We start from the raw sequence: 27,730 nt of genomic DNA, 5'->3' as shown, positions 1-27,730 counted from the left end.
CCCTTCAAAGCCAAAAACCGGCACGGTTGGCCTAGTGGTAAGGCGTCCGCCCCGTGATCGGGAGGTCGTGGGTTCGAACCCCGGCCGGGTCATACCTAAGACTTTAAAATTGGCAATCTAGTGGCTGCTCCGCCTGGCGTCTGGCATTATGGGGTTAGTGCTAAGCCTGGTTGGTCCGGTGTCAGAATAATGTGACAGGGTGAGACATGAAGCCTGTGCTGCGACTTCTGTCTTGTGTGTGGCGCACGTTATATGTCAAAGCAGCACCGCCTTGATATGGCCCTTCGTGGTCGGCTGGGCGTTAAGCAAACAAACAAACAAAAATCAAAGCCAAAATGAAGTATTGCCAGTCATATTATCATAATTATGACTGGCAATACTTCATTTTGGCTTTATTATGAGTGGACTTACTGCTGTTTGACTTTGGAGGGCAGAGCTAGAATGGACACTTTCCTTCGTCGCTTTGATGCGGATGTAATGCCTTCACTACGGTTCTTGCCAGACACAGCTTTTTGATCTGATGAGGCCCCCACCTGTTCAGTTACACATTAAGTGATTAACATGCTTCCATTTGAAACTTCGAAGTCTTCATCGGGGACTGACGCCCGACAAAAGCTAATTGAAGCCCGACAGAGCGAAGCGACGGAGGGCTTCAATTACTATAGACTTTGGGAGGGCGTCAATCCACGATGAAGACCGAGAAGTTTCAAATGGAAGCATGTTAATGTTATTGTAATTGAATGTCAGTGTTACAGAAGTTCAGCCACTGGTCATGGAAAATTAAAGTGTATTTATTGGTAAGGGAATTTGATAAACTTTTATGGGTTGATCTATGAACATTCCAGATGAAAGTCTTTAAACCGAGTCAAAATTGATGTGAACAAAAAACATTCATTACTACAAAATTCTTCAAGTTCAACCTAATAAAACAAAAACCAGCACCCCTTTGTCACATTTGTGTTGGGAACACACTGACCACTAGCAATATCTGCAACTTGATAAGATGGTCACATGGGGGAGGGGGGGGGGTGGACATGCACGTTGAGGCAACACAAAATATTTTATTGTGTATGCTTTTTTTTATCCAGGTACTTGCGGCAAAAATGGACTACTACCCTCATTACACCAGAGGTAGGAGGATGAGTGGTCCTCATGGCTTTACGCAATAATTCAGGTAAGAAAAGCTAAGACAAAAACTTGCATGAATTATTTCCAATTAATCAAAGTGACTACCTTTAGCCTGCCCTTCAAAGCCAAAAACCGGCACGGTTGGCCTAGTGGTAAGGCGTCCGCCCCGTGATCGGGAGGTCGTGGGTTCGAACCTCGGCCGGGTCATACCTAAGACTTTAAAATTGGCAATCTAGTGGCTGCTCCGCCTGGCGTCTGGCATTATGGGGTTAGTGCTAGGCCTGGTTGGTCCGGTGTCAGAATAATATGACTGGGTGAGACATGAAGCCTGTGCTGCAACTTCTGTCTTGTGTGTGGCGCACGTTATATGTCAAAGCAGCACCGCCCTGATATGGCCCTTCGTGGTCGGCTGGGCGTTAAGCAAACATACAAACAAAAATCAAAGCCAAAATGAAGTATTGCCAGTCATATTATCATAATTATGACTGGCAATACTTCATTTTGGCTTTATTATGAGTGGACTTACTGCTGTTTGACTTTAGAGGGCAGAGCTAGAATGGACACTTTCCTTCGTCGCTTTGATGCGGATGTAATGCCTTCACTACGGTTCTTGCCAGACACAGCTTTTTGATCTGATGAGGCCCCCACCTGTTCAGTTACACATTAAGTGATTAACATGCTTCCATTTGAAACTTCGAAGTCTTCATCGGGGATTGACGCCCGACAAAAGCTAATTGAAGCCCGACGGAGCGAAGCGACGGAGGGCTTCAATTAGACTTTGGGAGGGCGTCAATCCACGATGAAGACCGAGAAGTTTCAAATGGAAGCATGTTAATGTTATTGTAATTGAATCTGACGACAATCTCTTTCCTGCTTTCATGCGGTTGTAAACAGACAGAATTGGTTCTGTTCTGTTCACACACTACTTTCAGTCCACCTACCTGCAAGGGTCAAGTCCCAAGAAATGTCTCTGTATTCCTATCGTATCACTCTGCTCCTGTTTTGTTTTCTTTCACACACATTTTCCCTTCTTTTTTGACGGGTTTCTGGACAGCAAACTCTAAAACAAATTCTTTTCATCACAAAAGCGATCTTTGGAATTGACTGACGTAGTCCGGAAGAATTCATGCATTAACTTACGTCACGTACTCAACGTCATCACTTCGCATACCTTATGGTCTCGGTATTTCGTTGGCCTTCATATTTCCTACTTGTAAAATGACCCTCAAAGCTAACCGAGACTAGTTGAGGCTGTATCAATACGCCTCGCCAGCAGGTTGTTAATGGATTTTTTAGCGAGTGGTTATCGACAATTGTAATACAATCAAGTTTGCGTTTTAATGAAACAGATCCTGTGATTGGTCAGAATGTCCCAACTCATTACAAATTACCGGTGACTAATTGTCGATAGCCACTAGCTAAAAAATTCATTAACAACCTGCTCCGCACACTCGTGAATTACCAAGAGGCTGCAAATACCCACTCGTGGTTTATTTTCCACTAATCAACTCGTGGTCATTGTTTAAGCTCTATTTAATGACCGGTAATTTTTAATGAGTTGGGGCATTCTGACCAATCACAGGATCTGTTTCATTAAAACGCAAACTTGATTGAATTACAATTAACATTAACCAGAAAAGCCTTTTAACATATGATAATTATAAGAATAACTTTGAATGTAATTAGAAAATTGTTTGCCATTTGAAGAATATTCATACCATAAGACTAAATTGTTGAAAAGTGTCAAATGTACTGAAAGTAGATGGCTTTGTCAACTGACCATAAATACAATTGGTTCTTGTGCCTGTTGTATAGGAGCACCTGAAAGAGAAGGAACAATGGAACAGAAAGTACCAGCAGGAGGTCGACAGTCTGTCATTCCGCAACTAGCAGCTGTCCAAACGAGTTGTGGTACTGCAAGAGGAGCTGGAGGCCGTCGAGTCACAGAAGAAAAAACACAAGGTTGGCACATTTCTTTAAAGCAGTAAAGCGGTAATCAAGACACCAGCATTGACTTGACAGATACAGATTTCCTCTTCGTTGAATAGGGTTGAAGGCATGGCTATCATATTCCTTGGTGGTGGCAATTCCGTTCAATATGTTTTTGTAACGTCGTGAAATATATACTTTTCCCATAAAACTGAAAGCTTAGTGTTACTGCGACTTCATTTTATCATACTTATTTTCATAGTGTGGCATTTTTCGGTTCTCGTCTTTGTTTTGCCAATACATTAACCTTTACTTTAATTGTTTAAAGTTTTAACAAAAACTTACAATGGTAGGAACCCAAGAAAAAGTCCACCCCTCTGCTTTTTGAATGTAATCTATACCTGACTAAGTTTCAAATGTACATTAGTATTAGATAGGCCATGAAGCCTGTAAATGCCCCTTCTTGATCTTGTGATCATTTTATTGCTATTTATAGTACAGAAAAGGGAACCCGTAAGATTTTGCCATATTTTGTACTCTTGATTTTCTAAATTACGATTGATACGGTCTGTGGAAAAAAAGAGAAATAATTCCTAGACTTCTTGAGTTTCTACTTTCGGTTCACTCAGTTAGTGTAAAAAAACAACCTGTTACTATGGCCATTTTGAATCTCGTATGAAGTGACTAAACGAGATCAGTTGCGTTGATCAGCTCAAAGCGTGGAAAGCTCAATTTTTATCATGCAAAAACAACAACAAAGAGGTGGATCCTCAGCAGGAGCAAAGAAAAAGGCTGTTCGGGAACAGGAATTCCTTTCAACGTATGTTTTCCAAGTTTGACATCGATAGACACTGCATGTCAAAGCTAGACTCATAGGGATCCTGAAATTGACAACACCAAGAAAAGCCGCTGCCAGCATGAGGAGCATCACAGACTTTGTCTTTTGCAAAAGATCTACCCGAGGAACAGGGTGCAGTACATGCCAAAGCGATGTTATCCGAGCTGATAGTGAAAATGAATTTGTCATTGAGCACAGCAGATGTGATTTTACAAGCTGTCAAAAGTGTGTTTCCTGTCTTAAACATCGCGCAGAAGTCTAAGTGTTCCTGCAAGAAGGCTACAGCAATGATGAAACAGATGTCTAATGACATTAGGTCTTCTCTTAAAGAAAAAATCAACAAAGATTTCCATCTTTTTTTTTTTTATCAATGACGGTGTGTGCAGCATGTTTGAAATGAATGATTAAAAGTTATGTGGAGTACTCTCATTTTTCTGAAAATGCACGTAGCTTTTTTTTTGTTAAACTCCATGGCAAAATTGAGGTCCCAAGGTCTGTATTACAATATATATATATATGCAACACATGCTTCTGTCAGTTAAAAGATATGATTTGTTTTTTATCAGCCTCATCTGGAGATGTACTGGTACCTCAGGCCTCATCTGGAGATGTACCAGTATTGCCAGCCTCATTTGGAGATGTACAAGTATTGCCAGCCTCGTCTGGAGATGTACTAGTATCACAAGCCTTATCTGGAGATGTACCAGTATCACCAGCCTCATCTGGAGATGTACCGCCATCACCAGCCTCATCTGGAGATTTACCAGTATCACCAGCCTTATCTGGATATGTACCAGTTTCACCAGTCTTATCTGGACATGTACCAGTATCACCAGCCTCATCTGGAGATGTACCGCTATCACCAGCCTTATCTGGAGATGTACTGATACCACCAACCTCATCTGGAGATGTACCGCTATCACCAGCCTTATCTGGAAATGTACCGATACCACCAGCCTCATCTGGAGATGTACCGCTATCACCAGCCTCATCTGGAGATGTACCGCTATCATCAGCCTCATCTGGAGATGTACCGCTATCACCAGTCTTATCTGGAAATGTACCGATACCACCAGCCTCATCTGGAAATGTACCGATACCACCAGCCTTATCTGGAGATGTACTGATACCACCAGCCTCATCTGGAGATGTACCGCTACCAAAAGCCTCATCTGGAAATGTACCGATACCACCAGCCTCATTTGGAGATGAACAGGTACGAAAAGCATTGTGATTTTGAACTTACTCACGGGTTACCTCCATTATGAAATTGACCGTTTTTGTTTGTTTATTTGTTGCTTAACGTCCAGCCGACTACGCAGAGCCATATCAGGACGAAAATTGACCGCTTTTATTTTTTAAACTTTCCAGGAAATGGGATTTAGCCACCTCTAGGTCGATGTTGTCAGTCTAATGAAATTGGAGAAAAGGCACCAATGGGTGGCCGAGTGGTAACGCACTTGCGCTCGGAAGTGAGTTCGACCCTGTGTCGGGGCGTTAGCAATTTTCTCCCCCCTTTCCTAACCTAGGTGGTGGGTTCAAGTGCTAGTCTTTCGGATGAGACGAAAAACCGAGGTCCCTTCGTGTACACTACATTGGGGTGTGCACGTTAAAGATCCCACGATTGACAAAAGGGTCTTTCCTGGCAAAATTGTATAGCCATAGATTAAAAAAATGTCCACCAAAATACCCGTGTGACTTTGAATAATAGGCCGTGAACAGTAGGATATGCGCCGAAATGGCTGCGATCTGCTGGTCGATGTGAATGCGTGATGTATTGTGTAAAAAAAATCCATCTCACACGGCGCCTTGAGTCCGAGTCTGGAGATACGCGCGCGATATAAGACTTCATATAACCCATACTTGTCGGTCGCCCTATGCCTAAGTGGAATGTTTTGTATAATGGGAGCTTTAGGGCAACATTTGGCTTTAACACACACACACGTACATATATAGATTGGTTGAATTTAGAATAAAAAGAAAGTATGTAAAAGTCACAACATTCTTACACGTACTCGCATTCACTACCAAGAAACTGTTAATTTTTAGGATAGTTGGACATTAACTACAGTACCTGTGTAATCCAGAAAAACACACAAGATAAGCACATAATTGAGGCAAGTCAGGACCATTATGATGATCTGTGTCAAAAGCATCACATTTATTTTAACACGAATATTTATTGGACCATAGTGGCCGAGTGGGCTGCTTGCAGTCTCACTCAATGACAAAGTTAAGCAATGCCGAGCCTAGCCAAGTACTTGGATAAGTGACTGTCTGAGTTGTACACTGCTGTTAACTTGACCCCTCATGGAGGGCGGTGTCTCACTACTCTTTGGGATGAGATTTTAAAGGGAGGTCTATTCAGTATTCTGAGTACATATATGCACTCAAAATCAAGCTTGGACTTGATCCTGACGCCAATGTCCAACTCGGGTCAATGCAACCTGCAGAAACACACCCAGCATGCATCATAGTCTCAGAATAATCAAAATGATGATTGTGGAGACTCAACGAAAGGCAGGTGTGCTAAGCTGCCATAGTATTATGGGAAATGATTCTATTGTTATTGCAAATTTGTCTGGAAGCATGTGTCGACATAAGCTTGTATGTCTGCTTGATAGAGAATGGGATCTGGGTTGTCAGTAAAATGAAATTTGAGATTTTAAAAGAATCACCAAACCTTAGGGCGACAAAATATAAGTTGAAAGTATTGTACAATTGGAGCTTTACCTTTAGGACGACATTTGGTTGACCTAACTCCCCTATAGGATTTAACACAATATATATATATATGTTATAATTTTGGTTGCCCTAATCAAAAGTATTGTATAATGGGAGCTTTAGGGCGACATTTGGCGAATTGGATCTGGGTTGTTACTAAAATGACATTTTACTTTTTTGAGATTTTTTTTTTATACACGTTTTTATTGAGTCACTTGAGAAAAAGTGACTCTATGTAATCGGTCAGTGTTAGTCTGTCCGGCCGGCCGTCCGGCCGGCCGTCCGTAGACACCACCTTAACGTTGGACTTTTCTCGGAAACTATCAAAGCGATCGGGCTCATATTTTGTTTAGTCGTGACCTCCAATGACCTCTACACTTTAACGATGGTTTCGTTGACCTTTGACCTTTTTCAAGGTCACAGGTCAGCGTCAAAGGAAAAATTAGACATTTTATATCTTTGACAAAGTTCATCGGATGTGATTGAAACTTTGTAGGATTATTCTTTACATCAAAGTATTTACATCTGTAGCCTTTTACGAACGTTATCAGAAAAACAAGGGAGATAACTAGCCTTTTCTGTTCGGCAACACACAACTTAACGTTGGGCTTTTCTCGGAAACTATAAAAGTGACCGGGCTCAAATTTTATGTGAACGTGACTCATTGTGTTGTGAATAGCAATTTCTTCCTGTCCATCTGATGCCTCATATAATATTCAGAACTGCGAAAGTGACTCGATCGAGCGTTTGCTCTTCTTGTTTCTTCTTGGTACACGACATCAACATCAGACAGCAACACTTTTTTTTAGATTTGAAAGGAAGCACCAAACCTTAGGGCGAAAAAAATATGTGAAAGTATTGTACAATAGGAGCTTTAGGATGACATTTGGTCGACCTAGCTCCCCTGTGGGATTTAAAGGCAGAGTAAGCCTCCCGTAAACCATCACAGATGCGGTCAGGCTTTTACACACAGTACAAACACCATTTCCTTTAAACACTCACCAATTGAGAACATCCTAGGTGCCCTCCGTAAAGAGCGAACAATTTTCAAAGAATTTATTTTTGCGTGGTTTATCTTACCCCTGAGCCATCGTGAACCCGTGTGATCCAGTTCACAATGCAGTCGTCATAGTTAGTCATTTGAATGCGACTCGACGTGAGCTTATCTACAATAGCACGTTTTTTTTATGCACGAAACAACGGCTGTGGTTCACAAGAACTCTCGCGATGGCTTTTGACTGTTGAGAGGAACGGCGATTTGCACTGATAAACCGGCCGTCGTCTGCTACGACCCTTGCGTGACCCTGCTTCCGGGCTTTTCTTTTTTTTAAACTTTCACAACTTCGAATTGTTCTGATCTTGTCTTGATGAAAAACGAATTCTTTTATGATTAAAGAATGTTTGTGTAACAAGCTGTCAATTTATTATTTAGATTTTAAAAGTTAGGTCTAGCGCAAAAACGAGGCGCCGTTGTTGTTAACGGAACAAGTCTACGAAAATAAATTCTTTGAAAATGTCTCACGCTCGACAGAAAGCAGCCAGGATGTTCCCGTTCGGTGAGCGTTCAAATGGAAGTATGCTTGTACTGTATTTAGACGCTCGGGGAGCTCTGTGATGGTTTACGGGAGGCTTACTGTGCCTTTAACACACATGCATATATATATATATATATATGTTATAATTTTGGTCGCCCTAATCAAAAGTATTGTATAATGGGAGCGTTAGGGCGACATTTGGCGAATTGGATCTGGGTTGTTACTAAAAAAAAATGACATATGGTCAAGGCTCTGGAGGTGACTCCAATGAGTGTGACATGCAAGAACAAATTTCAATGTTATTACAAGCTGACAATTTCCTGACAATTTACTAGGTATGGTCATGCGAAACTTCTACGAAAAATGTTTTTCACACTTGAGCCATCGTTTAGATGTATTTACAAAAATAATATCAATGTTCAAACATAACATGACGCCATCACAATTTCAGATTCAGGCAATTTAATGATCCAAGAACAAACAAAAAGAAATGTTGGTGGTGTTTCTTTATTGCTAGACCACACATCCATCAATACAAACAAGATAAGCAGGTAAGAATCTCTAATTGGGTCAAATACCTGAGCTTGAAATTGCTTAAACATAACATGACACCAAAACACTAAGTCAAAATGCAGCATGGAGTTCAAAGACAAAATACTATCAATACTAAGTCCAAAACAGAAAACATAGATAATGTTTGTGTGTCTCCAAAATATCATAATGAAAATACTAATTATAGTCATCAAATTAAATCAATAATAGAGCCATCCTTCACTGGATGCTGCGTAATACCCGAAAATGCCAAAAATTAAACCAAGAACACGCCCAAATCAATCATTTTGGCATTAAATAATAATAAAACATTGTTACATACATTATTTCCTTTGCCAAAAAAAAAAAAGTGGATGTGTTACCTTGTCTTTAAATGAGAGGGAAAAAAGAAAAAGTAGCCATGCTTGAACATAACATGACGCCGTGACAAAAGATAAACTTACATCATCTGGAGCTATAGATGCAAATAAAATATCAAATTCAGAAGCCATTGTGTGCATAGCGTTGGTAGCTACATTGCACAGTTAACTGCATAGCCAAGTCACAACCTTAGAAAAAGTTATTCTGAAATTAAAACACTTAAACATAACTTGACGCCATGAAACATAACATGACGCCGTGACACAGCCTTAATCAGGCTAAAGTGGCAAAACCAAACATAATGAAAGAACAGGAGGACAGCTATCTACATGCAGCGATGGTAGGTAATTATTAGCCACCAAATAATCTGATGTGTAAACTTAATCTTTTATGTTTGCACAGAAAATTTGCTGTTTGAGCATAACATGACGCCATGAAACATAACATGACACCGTGACAAAAGATAAAATTACATCCTCTGGAACTATGGGTGTAAGTAAGCCATCCAATTCAGATGCCATTGTGTGCACATAAAAGGCTGCTACAGAGCTAAGTTTACTGAATAGGTGAGGGGCAACCTTAGAAAAAGTTTTTGTACCATGAAAAAATGCCCAAACATAACTTAAGACCATGTTCAAACCAATTAAAAGGAAAAAATGTATAGTCTACATTTACCTGTACAAAATGCTAGATAAAAAGGAAAGCTAGATGAAAATAGACTAAGAAACTATAACAATTAAACTCAATATTACACTACAACACTGTGACAGTTCAAGCTGACACTGATGTGTTATGTTGTGTTTGGACATGGATCACACTAACTACAACAAAAACGTGGTTTCTATGGGGGGGAAAGTTATTTGAAACAGATAATATCAATATTAAATTCTACATCTGTTTTTCTTTACCAAAAATAAAATAAGTAAAAAACCGAGTGCCCAAACCTAACATTACACCAGCCGTGGCAGCAGAGATCGACTGTGCATAGCGTCAAGTTATGTTTGGACATAAAACTAGCACTCGGCGATCAGACACAATAAGGGTCTACAAGTTCAGACCCAATGATGATGTTAATGCATAGTATTCAATCTGCCACAAAAATTAGTGTATGTTAGAAGACATTTAGTTGAACGAGTTTAAACATAACGCTGACGACCTCGGACTTGGTGTAAAGTTGCGTTTGATCTCCTGCATCCTATAATATCAACCACGTATCTTGTAAATCGCAGTAAATGACTTTTAGGGGTACTTCACGAAGTGATTTCATGAAGGGATGCATCATTGATGGTTGAAAACGTACTTAGCTCTATCAAACCAAAAACGCAACAGTGACACCACATGATCGGCATGAATGCACATGACAAAGCAAAAATTGACAAATGTAGGAACGAAGGAAAGTGTTGATGAAAGCACAATTATTCAGACAGGATCTCTAGTTTTATCAGAGAAACAGAACTCAGCACTCGAAAGCCTAATGTGGTCATTACTTCATATTCTATCCATAATTTCGCTGGATTTGCACAAACTCAACAAATGACGCCAAAATAAAAATCTTACTTTTCGGCCTATCCTCGGCGTCCATCGCGCGCTTTGTCTTCAAATGGCGCAATATTCTAAATTGGAGTGGTTTTCACTTCCATGCCGGATTAATCTCCAAAAAAATGGAGTGAAAAATACACATACATTGTTCCTTTTTCGTGTCCAAACGCAACGGTTTGTTGACACCATATCGCTTCCGCAAAATCAATGTAAATTTCTTGCTGCATCAGAGTTTAAAATGTTCGCTTGCTGATTAATCCAAGAACTAAAACATAAAATCTTTCAGATTAGAGGTTAATCACGTGTGTTGGATGCGGATATTTCTTTCAAGTTAACATCGATCGCTATCACCCAAACATGACACCACGCGTTGTGTTTGAGCACGATTGATGACGCTCTATATAAACAAGAAACGAACAAATATTTGACACGCACGTAACGTCAATAGGAATTGATAACGTTTTAAGAATTCGGAAATCAATAAATTGACTCTTGGTTCGATCTTGTTATGGTGAAAAATGCCGTCTGAAGTGACACACAGGTATGTCTGTCACGTTTTTCTTCCACCACGATCGTCGATTTTTCATTAAAAAAAATTGTTTTTTAATGACAGAAAGCAAGTTTAACTCATTTTATGTCATCACACGAAGCTTTGATTATATAAGAACAAGTGACAACAGTTTGATTTCATTAATTCTTTATCTTCAACCTTAGAATCGCAGTCAAAAATGCCAACTGGTGATTTCTGCACTCAAGCCACCTCCTGAGCCTTGACCATATTACTTTTTTGAGAATTTTATTTTTTCAGTTTTTTTTTTTTTATACACGTTTTTATTTCTTTTTGGTACACGACATCAACATCAGACAACAACACTTTTTTGAGATTTGAAAGGAAGTACCAAACCTTAGGGCGAAAGAAAATACGTTGAAAGTATTGTACAATAGGAGCTTTAGGATGACATTTGGTCGATCGACCTAGCTCCCCTGTGGGATTTAACACACACGCATGTATATATATATATATGTTAAAAATGGTGTGAATGTGATCATACTTTCTCCAAGTCCTTTTTCAAAAATTGACCCGATATTCCGATCTACTTACAAATACCTTTTGGGGTTTAAATTGTGATGTTTTAGTTTAAATAAAAGTTCCACATGATTCTATGCTCCGCCTTGCAAGAGACATCACATTAACTTAACTGTGAATATTTTGTTTTAGGATGAAGACTACTGTCAGGAGAGTGATTTTGATTCTGATAGCACACCTTCTTCCTGCGATTACCCTATGCTGTCACCACCTGCACAAAGGAAGAAAACTTGCCAAGGTAAAAGTCAATGAAAGAAACTGTGAGAAGTAGTAACTCACTGACTGCGACAATTCATGGTTGACCAATTTACTTAAAATTCAGCTTTCCTGAGCCAGACACCACAACTTGGTCTATAGTTCAGGACATTTCCTAGTCGAGTTGCAATCAATTATTGTACTATCAAGGAAACAGTTTCTTGTGTAAAGAATTTAACATGCTATACGGTGTTGTTGCCAGGCCTCGGTCTTTTGTCTGTGACGCATTCCTTTCTGATTTGACGCATTGGACCTAGCCTTGTCCGGTCGATGGACCGATAGTTTTTACGTTTTGGTGGTCAACTGACCGATACATATTCGTACAAGGCGGACAAGGTCTGCAATGAATGGAATGGGAGTTGCAAAGTCGGAAAACAAACCCCGATCGAAATGCTCATGTTTGCTACGAGTGAAAAATGCACTCGGTGCCGACTCTGTGTTTGTCGTCATTGACTCTGTGTTTGTCGTCTTTGACACTCGAGGCTGCGTTTACGGAAATACCCGTTCCAGCCGGTGTACCTAATTATCGAAAACGGCGCAAACAGCGGAAATTTCATCAATATAATATTACGGCATGGTAATTTGGACCTATTGTTTTTTTAAAGTCAGGACATTTGGACTTATTGTTTTTTTTTAGGGAGGTCCAAATGACCTATTGTTTTCTTAGGCTGGCAACAACACTGGCTATACTTTTTCCCACATAAAAAAGACTTGTGCCCATTGTGATATGTACATTGTACTTGTTTGACAGGCATGGTTACAACAAGTCAGCAAAGTCTGGTTTTCTCGATGGCTGGTTGGCACCCCGTTGCCTTGGCACCTCAAGCAATGATGTTGCCAGCGCAGTCTGTGTCTCGTCTTACGTCTCCCAACAATGTCCAGCTTCCCACCGACCTTACTGTCCTTCAGCAGCAGCTCAGGACTACAGGTATGTTATTCTTCAGCGTGTGGCATCACCGTATTTGATCTTTTACCCTTGTTAAATGCTTCTCATTCAAGTCACTGCACAGCAGAACATGCATGAACTTTTAAAACCAGCTCGCTGCACAATTGTTAAGTACCTATTTTATGAAGCAACTGCTTGTTTGCGAAAATGAGTGTGCCTGCATCAATACTACGTGTTTATCACTAAATCAGTGACTGATTAGACCGTCCTTCCGGAGGGTGAAATGAATAGGCTAAAGTTGCTGATGCGACCCCCATTCATATTTCACACTGTCAGACTGTACGGTAGGCTACGGTTCATGTTGGTTGATAAATATTGGCTTCAAATTGGTACCCTTGAAAATGACAGAAGGCCGCCTTACAATTCTTAAACTTCTTGAGTTTCTACTTTTGTGACATGACGTGACCGAGTTTTGTATGAAGTGAAGAAACGAGATCAGTTGTATTGATCTGTTCAAAGCGTGGAAAGCTCAATTTCCATCAGGCAAAAACAACAACAAAGAGGTGGATCCTCAGCTGGGCCAAAGAAAAAGGCGGTTCGGGAACAGGAATTCCTTTCAAAGTATGTGTCAGTAAAAAGATGACCTGATTTTTTTTCATCAGCCTCATCTGGAGATGTACCGCTACCACCAGCCTCATCTGGAGATGTACCGCTACCACCAGCCTCATCTGGAGATGTACCGATAAAACCAGCCTCTTCTGGAGATGAACAGGTACGAAAAGCCTTGCGATTTGAACTAACTCACGGGTTACCTACTTCCTGAATTTGACTCTCCGGATGACTTTTTTAACTTTTCACAGGAAATGGGAATTGGGCCCCGCCACACCCCCCCCCCCCCCCCCCCCCCCGGGGGTAATTATTGTCAGTCCAATGGAAGCACAAATACTATGGTCATCCTAAGTGGAAAGTAGTGTATAATGGGATCTTTAGGGCGACATTTGGTCGACTTAACTCCCCTGTAAGCTTTAACACATACACATGTATATTGGTTGAATTTAGAATAAAAAGAAAGTATGTAAAAGGCACAACATTCTTACACGTACTTGCATTCACCACCAAGAAACTGTTAATTTTTAGGATAGTTGGACATTAACTACGGTACCTGTGTAATCCAGAAAAACACACAAGATAAGCACATAAATGAGGCAAGTCAGGACCATTATGATGATCTGTGTCAAAAGCATCACATTTATTTTAACACGAATATTTATTGGACCATAGTGGCCGAGTGGGCGGCTTGCAGTCTCACTCAATGACAAAGTTAAGCAATGCCGAGCCTAGGCAGTACTTGGATAAGTGACTGTCTGAGTTGTACACTGCTGTTAACTTGACCCCACATGGAGGGCGGTGTCTCACTACTCTTTGGGATGAGATTTTAAACTGAGGTCTATTCAGTATTCTGAGTACATATGCCCTCAAAATCATGCTTGGACTTGATCCTGACGCCAATGTCCAACTCGGGTCAATGCAACCCGCAGAAACACACCCAGCATGCATCATAGTCTCAGAATAATCAGAATGATGATTGTGGAGACTCAAGGAAAGGCAGGTGTACTAAGCTGCCATGGTATTATGGGAAAAGGTTCTATTGTTATTGCAAATTTGTCTGGAAGCATGTGTCGACATTAGCTTGTATGTCTGCTTGATAGGCAATGTGATCTGGGTTGTCAGTAAAAATGAAATTTGAGATTTGAAAAGAATCACCAAACCTTAGGGCGACAGAATATAAGTTGAAAGTATTGTACAATTGGAGCTTTAGGACGACATTTGGTCGACCTAGCTCCCCTGTAGGATTTAGCACAATATATGTTATATTTTTGGTCGCCCTAATCAAAAGTATTGTATAATGGGAGCTTTAGGGCGACATTTGGTGAATTGGATCTGGGTTGTCACTAAAATGACATTTGAGATTTGAAAGGAAGCACCAAACCTTAGGGCGAAAGAAAATACATTGAAAGTATTGTACAATTGCTGAATTGGAGCTTTAGGATGACATATGTTCGACCTAGCTCCCCTGTGGAATTTGACACACACGCATATTATATATACTGTTCAAAAAAAGAAACGCATAGTTGCTACTTGCCAAATTTGTTTTATTTTTCGAAAAAAATAACAGAAAATCCAATATTTAGATTATTTGTTTGAATTTTGGTATGGACACAGTTGAATGCACACACAGTTCATTTGCATCTTCAAATCAATCAGTCAATCAATACGATTGGGTGCCGAGGCTGTCAAGTCAGTAGGGGGTGTGACTGCCTTGAGCAGCAACAACTGCCCGGCACCTTCTGGGCATGGACTGGATCAGATGCCGGATATCTTGCTGTGGGATGGTGTCCCACTCCTCCTGAAGTGCCTGCAATAGATCGCGGTGATTTGCTGGCGCTTCTTCTTGCCTGCGCACACGTCTGTCCAATTCATCCCAGAGGTGTTCTATCGGGTTCATGTCTGGCGACATGGATGGCCAGGGAAGCACCTGGACATGGTGGTCGGTGAGGAACTGGGTGGTGAGTCGTGCTGTGTGCGGGCGAGCGTTGTCCTGCTGGAATATGGCATCCTGGTCAGCCAGAAGAGGAAGGGCGTGTGGGCGCAGAATTTCCTCCACGTATCGCTGGGCAGTTATGCGCCCTTGGACGTGCACCAGGGTGCTCCTTCCAGCGGTATTGATCGCCCCCACACCATGACGCCTCCACCACCATGAATGGGTGCCTCATCCACACAGTTGGGCGCGTAACGTTCGTTTACTCTCCGGTAGACCCTCCTCCGACCATCATGTCGCTGGAGCAGGAAGTAGGACTCGTCGCTGAACCACACGTGTCTCCAGTGATTCCGGACGGTCCAGCGAAGGTGCTGGTTGCCCCACTGCACTCGGTTCTGGCGATGGCGGCGGGTGAGGACAGCTCCTCTGTGAGGTCTGCGAGCTCTCAAACCAGCTTTATGCAGGCGGTACTGCACGGTCTGGTCCGATAATCGGTGTGGCCCGGGGAGAGCCTGGACAGAAGATGAGGCCGACAGGAAACGATTCCGGAGGTGGCGGAGCCGTATGAAACGGTCCTGAGCAGCAGTTGTCGCCCTTGGTCTTCCCGCTCGTGGCAAGTCAGCAACGGAGCCAGTGGCTTGAAACCTGACCCACAGTCTACTGATGGTGCCCTGGGACACGTGGAAGTGCCTGGCGATTGCACTTTGACTTTGGCCTGCTTGTAAACGACCCAATGCAATTTGGCGGTCTTCTCTGCTCAATCGGGCCATCTTTCGTCGCTGAATTGTCGTCTGATTTCTTTGTGGCGAACAATCCGCTTTTATGGGTTTTGGAAGACATGGTGAGAGCTCAATATTCCCCGAGTTTCACGAGATTACACTGAAGCATGACGAGTGGTCATGCCAAATGAGCAATTTTGACATTGTAGCCACTGATAACGCATGCGTCACGTGCAGAGCTCACTTGTGGCAATGGACGAAAGGTCGACGACCAGATAAACATTTTCTGCAGTTTGGTGGATATCCTTGTAGCCATATAACTAAATTAACCAAATATTACAAGCTATGCGTTTCTTTTTTTGAACAGTATATATATGATAATGTCAAAAATGGTGTGAATGTGTTCATACTTTCTCCAAGTCCTTTTACTGAAAAGGACCTTTGACTCGATATTCCGATCTACTTACGCATACTCTTTGGGGTTTACATTGTGATGTTTAAATAAAAGTTCCACATGATTCTATGCTCCGCCTTGCAAGAGACATCACATTAACTTAACTGTGAATATTTTGTTTTAGGATGAAGACTTATACCGTCCGGAGAGTGATTTTGATTCTGATAGCACACCTTCTTCCTGCGATTACCCTATGCTGTCACCACCTGCACAAAGGAAGAAAACTTGCCAAGGTAAAAGTCAATGAAAGAAACTGTGAGAAGTAGTAACTCACTCACTGCGACAACTCATGGATGACCAATTTACTTAACTCATGGATGACCAATTTACTTAAGATTCAACTCTCCTGAGCCAGAAACCACAACTTGGTCTATAGTTCAGGACATTTCCTAGTCAAGTTGCAATCATTTATTGTACTATCAAGGAAACAGTTTCTTGTGTAAAGAATTTAACATGCTATACAGTGTTCTTGCCAGGCCTTGGTCTTCGGTCTCTGACGCATTCCTTTCTGATTTGACGCATTGGACCTAGCCTTGTCCGGTCGATGGACCGATAGTTTTTACGTTTTGGTGGTCAACTGACCGATACATATTCGTACAAGGCGGACAAGGTCTGCAATGAATGGAATGGGAGTTGCAAAGTCGGAAAACAAACCCCGATCGAAATGCTCATGTTTGCTACGAGTGAAAAATGCACTCGGTGCCGACTCTGTGTTTGTCGTCATTGACTCTGTGTTTGTCGTCATTGACACTCGAGGCTGCGTTTACGGAAATACCCGTTCCAGCCGGTGTACCTAATTATCGAAAACGGCGCAAACAGCGGAAATTTCATCAATATAATACTACGGCATGGTAATTTGGACCTATTGTTTTTTTAAAGCCAGGACATTTGGACTTATTGGTTTTTTTTTAGGGAGGTCCAAATGACCTATTGTCTTCTTAGGCTGGCAACAACACTGGCTATACTTTTTCCCACATAAAACAGACTTGTGCCCATTGTGATATACATTGTACTTGTTTGACAGGCATGGTTACAACAAGTCAGCAAAGTCTGGTTTTCTCGATGGCTGGTTGGCACCCCGTTGCCTTGGCACCTCAAGCAATGATGTTGCCAGCGCAGTCTGTGTCTCGTCTTACGTCTCCCAACAATGTCCAGCTTCCCACCGACCTTACTGTCCTTCAGCAGCAGCTCAGGACTCCAGGTATGTTATTCTTCAGCGTGTGGCATCACCGTATTTGATCTTTTACCCTTGTTAAATGCTTCTCATTCAAGTCACTGCACAGCAGAACATGCATGCACTTTTAAAACCAGCTTGCTGCACAATTGTTAAGTACCTATTTTATGAAGCAACTGCTTGTTTGCGAAAATGAGTGTGCCTGCATCGATACTACGTGTTTATCACTAAATCAGTGTCTGATAAGACCGTCCATCCGGAGGGTGAAATGAATAGGCTAAAGTTGCTGATGCGACCCTCATTCACATTTCACACTGTTAGACTGTACGGTAGGCTACGGTTCATGTTGGTTAATAAATATTGGCTTCAAATTGGTACCCTTGAAAATGACAGAAGGCCGCCTTACAATTCTTAAACTTCTTGAGTTTCTACTTTTGTGACATGACGTGGCGAGTCTCGTATGAAGTGACGAAACGAGATCAGTTGTATTGATCTGTTCAAAGCGTGGAAAGCTCAATTTCCATCATGTAAAAACAACAACAAAGAAAAAGGCGGTTCGTGAACAGGAATTCCTTTCAAAGTTTGTGTCAGTAAAAAGATGACCTGATTTATTTCTCATCAGCCTCATCTGGAGATGTACCGCTACCACCAGCCTCATCTGGAGATGTACCGCTACCACCAGCCTCATCTGGAGATGTACCGCTACCACCAGCCTCATTTGGAGATGTACCGATAAAACCAGCCTCATCTGGAGATGACAGGTACGAAAAGCCTCGCGATTTGAACTAACTCACGGGTTACCTACTTCCTGAATTTGACTCTCCGGATGACTTTTTAACTTTATAAGCCTGTGATTAAGGTGACCCACAAACTGTTACCAGACACTCCCTGGACTTATATTAAGCCTAGTGCAGAACCGCGCGAGGTGACATGTGACTCATTTCGTGGTGGAGGGTCACATTTTAAGGATTTTTTGCATTTTACTTCAGTATCTGTGTAATCCAGAAAAGACACAAGATAAGCGCATAATTGAGGAGAGTCGGGACCATTATGATGATCTGTGTCAAAAGCACATTGAACACGACTATTAATGGGACCATAGTGGCCGAGTGGGCGACTTGCAGTCTCACTCTATGACAAAGTTAAGCAATTTGAGATTTAAATAGAAGCACCAAACCTTAGGGCGACTGAAAATAAGAAAAGTATTGCATGATTAGAGCTTTAGGACGACATTTGATCAACCTAGGTCCCCTGTTGAATTTAAAGGCACACGCAGCTTCCCGTAAACCATCACAGACACTGTCAGGCTTTTACACACAGTACAAACACCCTTGCATTTCAACACTCACCACTTGAGAACATCGTAGGTGCCCTCCGAAAAGAGCGAGCACTTATGAACGAATTTATTTTTGCGTGGCCAGCCGGATTGTCTGATCAGACAATGGGATGGCTCGTTTTGGCGCTAGACCTAACTTATACTAATAAATTGACAGCTTGTTACACAAATATTCTTAAATAATTCTTTTTTCATTAAGACAAAATCAGTAAAACTCGAAGATTTTAAAGTTTAAAAACTAGCCCTGAAGCGTGTCCTGCAAAACGTGTTTCTCGTAGCAGACGAATGTTCAGCATGTCGCCAGTTTCTTTGAACGGTCAGCCGACACCATTCACTTCGTGTGACTCGCAGCCATTTGTTGCGTTTTAGATAACGAGCCATGGCAGATACAGCGAGTCGCATTGAAATCAAGGACTGACTACTAAATTGTGAGAAAAAAAGGGAAAGTAGATCACATGGGTTCACGATGGCTCAGGGGTTAGATTAACCACGAAAACAGGTGTGTGGTTTACTCGAGCTAAACAAAAAAACTGTGTCATTTAATGCTATTCACTAAATGCTATTGCAAGTGTGTTCGATAAGGTTAGAACTGCTTTTTCATGAAAAGATTTGAATCGTTCTGTAAACCATTTGGGACGGACTGGGGCTTTAACACACACGCATTACAAGTCAAATAGTGTGAATGTGATAATTTTTTCTCCTTCCTCCAAGTACTTTTAGTTTTACTCAAAAGGACCTATGACCAGATTTCCAGATCTACTGACAAATACGTTTTGAGCTTTCATTTGTGATGTTTAGATAAAAAATAAAAAAAAGAGTTTCACATGATGGCATGTTCCGCCTTGCCAGAGACATCACTATAACTTAACTGTGAATATTTTGTTTTAGGATGAAGACTACAGTTACGATCCGGAGAGTGATTCTGATTCTGATGGCACACCTTTTTCAAGCTACATGTACTACTACTCAATGCTGTCACCACCTGCAAAAAGGAAGAAAACATGCCAAGGTAAAAGTCCGTGAAAGAAACTGAGAAGTAGTGACTCTATGACTGCAACCTTTCATGATTTGCCAATTTACCTAAAATTCAGCTTTCCTGAGCCAGAAGCAAGACTTGTCTATAGACTATAGTTCAGGACATTTGCATATGCAGTTGCAATCAACTAGTGTACTATCAAGAAAACAGTTTCGTGTGGACAGAATTGTACATGCTCTACATTTTCCCATCTTTGTTAAAACATTAAGTCAAAATTTGACTAAATGTAAAAAACATCAATTTTGAAAACAACACTGGACAGCAATTAAAAATAGCATTCACCAAAACTGGCAACATGGTCTCAAAAGCTTCCTCACCTCATGTCTGACACATGCATGCACACACACACACACACAAACACACACACACACACACACACATACACACACACATACACACACACACACACACACACGCATCTCTGCCTTATGCAGCTTCATTTGTTTCTAAGGAAAATGCTGGGAGTCCATGGTTTCCAGGGAAATTGTATATTTGTGAAACACGTTATTCACCAGTCTTGCAAAGACCAGGCAAAAGTTACTAAATGTTCAGTTAAGCTGCTGCAACATTCCCCCATTTTGAAATTTTTACCATGCTCCTTTTTGTTGTGAACATAAAGATCTGAACCTGGGCTTTTATTTCCAGGAAGCGATCACTTTTCATAATCGTTGATATTGGTTTTGGTTATGCCTAATATGATCACATGGTTATTCTTCAAGAAGCGTTGTTCAGTTTTCATTTTTTTCTTGGGTAGAGCTGCTTTGATCTTTGAAAACTTTGTAATAGGATTTTTTGCATATTTTGTTTTTTTTCAGAAATACCAGACAAACACGATGTACTGCCACCTGCCTCAAACGGACTGCCACCTGCCTCAGATGAGCTGCCACCTGCCTCAAATGGACTGCCACCTGCCTCAGACGGACTGCCAAACATTTCTTCCAAGAAACCGAAACGACCTTGCCTATATTGTGGCCAATTTCAAAGTGTGCTCATCAGACACTTACAAAGAAAACATTCTAATGAAGTAAGGGTTGCTGCAGCCATGAAGCTGCCTGCTTGTTCTAATGCGCAACTTGATTGTGGGCAGGCTTACCCTTTTTAAAATCAAAAAACAAGAAAGGTAGGTTGTTGGAACGTTTGTTATTGGATTTACATTAACATAAAACGTTTTAAGAGAACAGCCTTCCTTCTGTATGTTTTTGCTCATTGAACACCTTTGATTTCACCAACTCTTTTTTCTTCTTGTCACTGAGCTCTGACCGGTACGGTTGGCCTAGTGGTAAGGCGTCCGCCCCGTGATCGGGAGGTCGTGGGTTCGAACCCCGGCCGGGTCATACCTAAGACTTTAAAATTGGCAATCTAGTGGCTGCTCCGCCTGTCGTCTGGCATTATGGGGTTAGTGCTACGACTGGTTGGTCCGGTGTCAGAATAATCAGAATAATGTGACTGGGTGAGACATGAAGCCTGTTCTGCGACTTCTGTCTTGCGTGTGGCGCATGTTATATGTCAAAGCAGCACCGCCCTGATATGGCCCTTCGTGGTAAAACGCTGGCAGTTTCTTTGTTTTTGGATTTACCCTTTTTAACGCAAGAATGGATGGTGAACCAGCCAGACTGACACTGTGTGAATGGCAAGAAGCAGAAAGCAATCATTGGGTGGTACTGGTTCAATCTCGGCAGCTAAACTAAAGAGTATGTGTGTATGTAAAATCACCCATGACAGATGTGTACTGGTTCAATCTCGGCAGCTAAACTAAAGAATATCAAGTATGTGTTTTGAAAATCGTTGTCAGTATCGGATAAAGGAGAATTTCACTTGAGACTCGACCGAGGCCTGGTTTGTGTTATTATGCAAGGTCCGGTACTATGAACAAATTTGGTCAAATCCACTACAAATGTATGCGTGTTTGGCTTATTTCATAGAGTAAAAAGTTCACGCACTAAACATTTTATGTTGACCGACAAAAGTGTGCCTCGTACACTCTAAATATTTGGACGCCAGATACCTCTGCAATGACCGGAACAGAGCTGAGCAGAAAATGCAATCAGGTGTTCTATCTCAGACTAATCAAAGCAGTCTGACACAAGCCTGATCACTTGGATCGTCACTAATCTATTCAAGAGTTCTGCATTGCCCATTATCTCCCATTCAAACCCTCTTTTGTACTGTGAGTTAGTAATCGCTGAACGATCGCTGTTAATGTTATAGCGATACTGGTGAAAACGAAATGTAATATTTTGAGTGCATGCAGTAATTGAAGGGCGCACAAAGCATGTGACTACCCTCCAGTGACTGCACTCATAACCTTTTGAGATGAGTGGTTGTAAGGTATTATAATAAGACTTCCTCTCCACAATACAAGTGCCTGTTGTTGTTATTCATGTTCAATTGATGGGAAGCTAATTCTGGAGGATAAATAGAAAACAATTAAGCTTTTTTAATAGGTTACAATAATGTCATCATTTATTTCTCATTGAAAATTTCAAATCATTTTATATCATTTTGCTTTAAAAGTTGTCAGTCGTGTCTTGAAATCGATGACATTTGTTTTATGTTTTGCTTCTAATACTGAGTTCTAATGACAGAGTAAATATAGCATTGTAATTTGTAATACCATGCACAGTTCAAACTGTCAATCACGCTCCTTCCCAGTTTGTGATATGTATGTACATGAATTCTGTAAGTGGTCAATTTGTGTGTGGCATTGATCAACATTGCAAACAACACAGTTAATCTATGCAATCATGTACATCAAAATAATTTCAAAGAACTGTTCTCTGTTTTAATCTGTATTTGTTTCACTTCTCTGGGGTAAATTAAATCCTGTTGCATTGTAAATGCATGCCATTTATTTTCTTCTGTCTTGACTTTATTTTGCCAAAAATGTTATGCTTGGAAGAGGGCTTAGTAACTCTCTCCAAAAGGCCACTGGTTCTGATTCTACTCAATTACGATTGTTTTCTTGATAGTGTACATTTGATTGAAATTTTAACTAAAATTTGTTGTTTCTGTGCTTCATTAATCTTCTTCAATTTGAGGTATCTTGGTGTAGCTTGTGTGTTTATGACATCATTTCTGCCCTAACATTTACAATGATTTCAACATGAAAGATAACTTAAACATACTAAATATGGATCTCTATGTTGTTAATGATTAGGTGAAATGTAAGACTACCAAAATATGTGTGCCATAATTCTGCACACGATATTTTTTCTTTCAAACAGATCATTGGTAATCTGAACCGTACACTTGCAAGTGGTCAAATTACTTTTTTGTGTTCTCAAATTGTTTCATGGCAGAGATTTAAAAAGACCTCAATTAGTGTACTGTAAACTATAGAGCATTTATTGTGATCTTAGCAGACTTTCACTGTGCTGTTCTGGAAAGAACGTCGGCAAGACTATTGAAAGCGTTCTGCATTTAGAACATTGACAGATCATGCAGAACACACTGAGAGCCCATAACAGCTTACTTTTTCAGTTCATTCAGCACACAAAAGATGATCACAGCAGCTAACTCTCAAAACAGAACATTTGAATGCCGTTCTCAAACTGTTTCAAATAAGTGAGTGTGTGCAATTCCCATCATGTTCATTTAGAGTGTAGTAGGGCCCCAGATCAATCCAGCATTGAGTGCATTTCTGCCATTACCTGAAAACAATAGACCTTTTGCAAGTGTATTCTTTGCAAGAACTTTATTCTTGTACATACTTGTAAGTTGTCTTTTTTTCCCGTTTTTGTTACCCTCTACAGAGAGGTCCCACTCGCAACTCTGTACAACATCCCTTTTGTCAAATCTCCCTTACTGAACAAAGTATAGTAGGTTTTGGACTCGAACAATATGGTAAGTGTAGGGAAGCGATTTAAGAACAAGTGCGCACATTAAAACATCATTGCTGAAGGTGTATGTGTATAATTTTATTCTTGTTTTTGACAAATAAATGAGCTGTTGAACAAATACACATTCGTTGACTTATCGCAGTTTGCATTGTATGTGTTAATGTGTGTATATGTACATCCTGTTATATGTTTTTCTTCTGTGATGTACTTTGCTTACATCTGCCTGTTAACATTACAACAAGGCATTCCTATTGATATGTTTAAATTTTGCAAACAGTGACCTTTTATTTCTGACTTGGGAACAACACTGATGAAAGCATCTATCATTTTTTCTGTCACAACTCATACACAAAATCTATTGCACGTTTTGAACTGTTTATTAAAACTGCCAACAGAATAATTAGTGATGAAACAGCCATGATTACACTCAACACAAAGCATCAGGAACCTTAAATAATAACGATTTCGAAAGCGCGAACTGCAGAGTTTGAGCACATAACTAAATGACAATTAAAATGACGGGCGCAGTGGCGTGGTGGTAAGACGTCGGCCTCCTAATCGGGAGGTCGTGAGTTCGAATCCCGGTCGCTGCCGCCTGGTGGGTTAAGAGTGGAGATTTTTCCGATCTCCCAGGTCAACTTATGTGCAGACCTGCTAGTGACTTAACCCCCTTCGTGTGTACACGCAAGCACAAGACCAAGTGCGCACGGAAAAGATCCTGTAATCCATGTCAGAGTTCGGTGGGTTGTAGAAACACGAAAATACCCAGCATGCTTCCTCCGAAAGCGGCGTATGGCTGCCTAAATGGCGGGGTAAAAACGGTCATACACGTAAAATTCCACTCGTGCAAAAACACGCGTGTACGTGGGAGTTTCAGCCCACGAACGCAGAAGAAGACAATTAAAATTGTTAAAATAATAATAATAACTGGACATTTTTAAGTGCATAACCTATGGCTCTAGGCCCTTTACAAAACTTTGTGAACAACAAAATATACAAATACTGGTCGCCTTAATATACCTTATAAATTGGTTGCCCTAAGCTACCCGAAAAGGCGTGTCGCCGTAACCCCCACTCTTGCATTATTTTCATTAAGGCGACCATGCAAAACACCTATATCTTAATCTTGACAGATTTTCACGTTCAATTCATGACAGTCGGGTGTAGGTCAATTAGCAAATGTAATTACAAAATTTTATTAATATTGCTTTAAAAACAACGGATATAGCACCGGTAGCTATAAAACCCCTTTTTACAATGGTCGTCCTAAAGGCGGATTTATACTTATATATATATATATATATATATATATATATATATATATATATATATATATATATATATATATATAGAGCTATTCTGATGGACACGTGGGGGAATTCGGGGGCTGTGATTTGATGGTCTCTTCCGATCATCAAAGCATAATGCTACGGAAGTCGGCCATTTTTGCCAATATCCAAAAGCATATTGGCAAAAATGGCCGACTTTCTTATCTCGTAACTCCACACTAAATACCCCACTTCCCCTCTGAAGTATTGATGTACAACCCATGGCACTAACATTCATGTAGTCGTTTATAACTGAGGTCGCTTCATGACGAGACAAGTATAAATGCCATTCACCCAAACTTCGCTGTCGTCTGCTCGCGTTGTACGGATTAGCTGTTCTCTTCTCCTCCCCTTGTTGCATCCTAGTTCTTCAGTTGTTTCTAGTTTTCCGTTGATGTTGTGTTTTGGTCTTCTTCATAAGTAGTCTTGTTCAAAATTAAAAAAACTCAAACTTCTTTTTGTTGAATACGAATGAACTAACAAAAAGCTGTTTAACAGCTGTGCTGTCAAATCGAGTTTTTTTCCAAAGTCAGTGTGGCGCCTGCGCAAAACTAATGCGCATAAGAAACGGCGTCTGCTATCAAAACCTGAGATCAGCGCATCGACGCAAAAACTGTCATTTTGTAAGTTTGGAACAACAAATCAAGGTCAGAACAGCTATATAATCGCTATTGTATTTTCAGCGTAGCAATAGGGTCCGATATTTAGACTCGAACAAGTATAATGCGACTTGTCTTCGACTTGTCGGCATTATACTTGTCTCGTCTAAATATCGGACCCTATTGCTACGCTGAAAACACTATAGCTGTTAATACTTGTAGAGTACATTGACAGTAGACTGAGAAATCCCAACAAGCCTTACTTCATATACACATTTTAACACATAAGGAGATCGAGCTCGCAAGATATATAAAATTGTTGTTTCTAATCAAACAAAAAATGAGAGCTAGGTTTCCACCAAGTTTTCACGGCCAGCTATTGCACTAAAAATGGAGCATGTTGTTGTTTACTCCAACGTTAAGTATAACTCAACTCAGTGGAAGTGCTATGGTTCCCATGGGAAGGCTGGGATCACACAGCCGAGTGTCATTCACTTAACGAGTGCGACTTTGAGGGTGCTCAGGTTCTGTTTACCTGACCAACACCGCAGGTGCGGAAGTTCTCGAGCCTGGTTGACGCCAGGATATATTATGACAGTAAGCGCAGTGTGTTGCCCTGTCACTGGGTGACCGAGTGGTAACGCACTTGCGCTCGGAAGCGAGAGGTTGCGAGTTCGACCCTGGGTCAGGGCGTTAGCAATTTTCTCCCCACTTTCCTAACCTAGGTGGTGGGTTCAAGTGCTAGTCTTTCGGATGAGACGAAAAACCGAGGTCCCTTCGTGTACACTACATTGGGGTGTGCACGTTAAAGATCCCACGATTGACAAAAGGGTCTTTCCTGGCAAAATTGTATAGGCATAGATAAAAAAAAAAAAAATGGCCACCAAAATACCCGTGTGACTTGGAATAGTAGGCCGTGAAAAGTAGGATATGCGCCGAAATGGCTGCGATCTGCTGGTCGATGTGAATGCGTGATGTATTGTGTAAAAAATTCCATCTCACACGGCATGAATAGATCCCTGCGTCTTGAGTCCGAGTCTGGAGATACGCGCGCGATATAAGACTTCATATAACATCACGTAGTCTCAAACCAAATTGGAAATCCAAAGCATTATCATTATAATCATCCTCATCTCATCAGTTAATCATCCAACATTATAAATTGTCCTTGCTCTTGTGTCCCTTCATGCCCGGAGCTCTCATGGTGACCTTGGTCTCAGTGTTCCTGTTCGATCCTTCCCTGAATAGTACTTCTGCTGTCAGTCTTCAACGTGTGACGCTCTGGGGGGTCGACGGAGGGACGTGGTGGCGGTCTGCTCTCTGGAAGGGACGCTCACTCTGTCTGGCTCCGCTACAGTCCACTTAACAGTCAATGTCGTTAGTGGGGGGCATAGTAGGTAGTGGGCTGCGTCCGTTAGCTTTACAGACCCACTACTGAACACCGTCGAAGTGACTCAGCAGAAGTGCAGTGTCATCTTCCGAGGGTAGCCTTTCGCAGCGACCCGACATCCCCCCCTGGAGCGTCTGTAAAATCGACAAGTCTGGCAGCGGAACGAAACTCAGGTGTGGATGGAGCAGTGAATGCAGAGACGGGGCGGTGTGGGACCACAACGGGACAAGGAACAGGTGTAAAGACGGAGAAAAAAAAAGGAAAAAAAGTATAACTCAACAGGATCTTTCCTTATTAAAACGGTGCAAGAAAACAAATCCGTTCTAATTTCAAACTCTCTGCAGAGTTCTTCATAAAGAAGTTGTAGTCATCATTTCTCCCGCCAACACTCTTTTGGGGAAGTCAGGAACATGGTGGTTGCCATCTTTGATCCGAAGTAAAGTAACAATTCCACATGTAGTCATTGGGAAGGGTCGTGAAAAC

General features: G+C 41.2%; 2 protein-coding genes across 4 annotated transcripts in view; both read left to right on the top strand.

The window, feature by feature from the left end:
- Nucleotides 1-27,730, top strand: part of LOC138959088 (uncharacterized) — a 52,540-nt gene that overhangs the window by 12,446 nt on the left and 12,364 nt on the right. The gene's annotated exons all lie outside the window — the stretch shown is intronic.
- Nucleotides 1,077-24,050, top strand: LOC138959087 (uncharacterized). 2 transcript variants are annotated; one of them, XM_070330437.1, is made up of 11 exons: nt 1,077-1,174; nt 2,944-3,090; nt 4,462-5,111; nt 11,825-11,930; nt 12,699-12,875; nt 13,496-13,605; nt 16,670-16,778; nt 17,570-17,746; nt 18,342-18,480; nt 19,944-20,064; nt 20,907-24,050. In XM_070330437.1, the coding sequence occupies exons 1-11, from the start codon at nt 1,153-1,155 to the stop codon at nt 21,117-21,119; spliced, it is 1,971 nt and encodes a 656-aa protein (XP_070186538.1). In that variant the 5' UTR covers nt 1,077-1,152; the 3' UTR covers nt 21,120-24,050. The 2 variants fall into 2 exon arrangements, with proteins under 2 accessions (XP_070186538.1, XP_070186539.1); XM_070330438.1 differs by lacking the exons at nt 11,825-11,930; nt 12,699-12,875; nt 13,496-13,605 and having other exon boundaries at nt 1,078-1,174.

This window comes from Littorina saxatilis, linkage group LG2 (genome assembly GCF_037325665.1).
Source record: "Littorina saxatilis isolate snail1 linkage group LG2, US_GU_Lsax_2.0, whole genome shotgun sequence".
In the NCBI taxonomy this organism is placed as follows: Eukaryota; Metazoa; Mollusca; class Gastropoda; order Littorinimorpha; family Littorinidae; genus Littorina; species Littorina saxatilis.
This window is presented reverse-complemented; position numbering and strand designations above follow the sequence as displayed.

Coding starts and splice junctions, on each gene's coding strand:
- LOC138959087 (XM_070330437.1), top strand. CDS start 1,153: ATGGCTTTACGCAATAATTCAG. Junction 1,175..2,943: donor GGCTTTACGCAATAATTCAG/GTAAGAAAAGCT, acceptor CCTGTTGTATAG/GAGCACCTGAAAGAGAAGGA. Junction 12,876..13,495: donor GCAGCAGCTCAGGACTACAG/GTATGTTATTCT, acceptor TTTTTTCATCAG/CCTCATCTGGAGATGTACCG.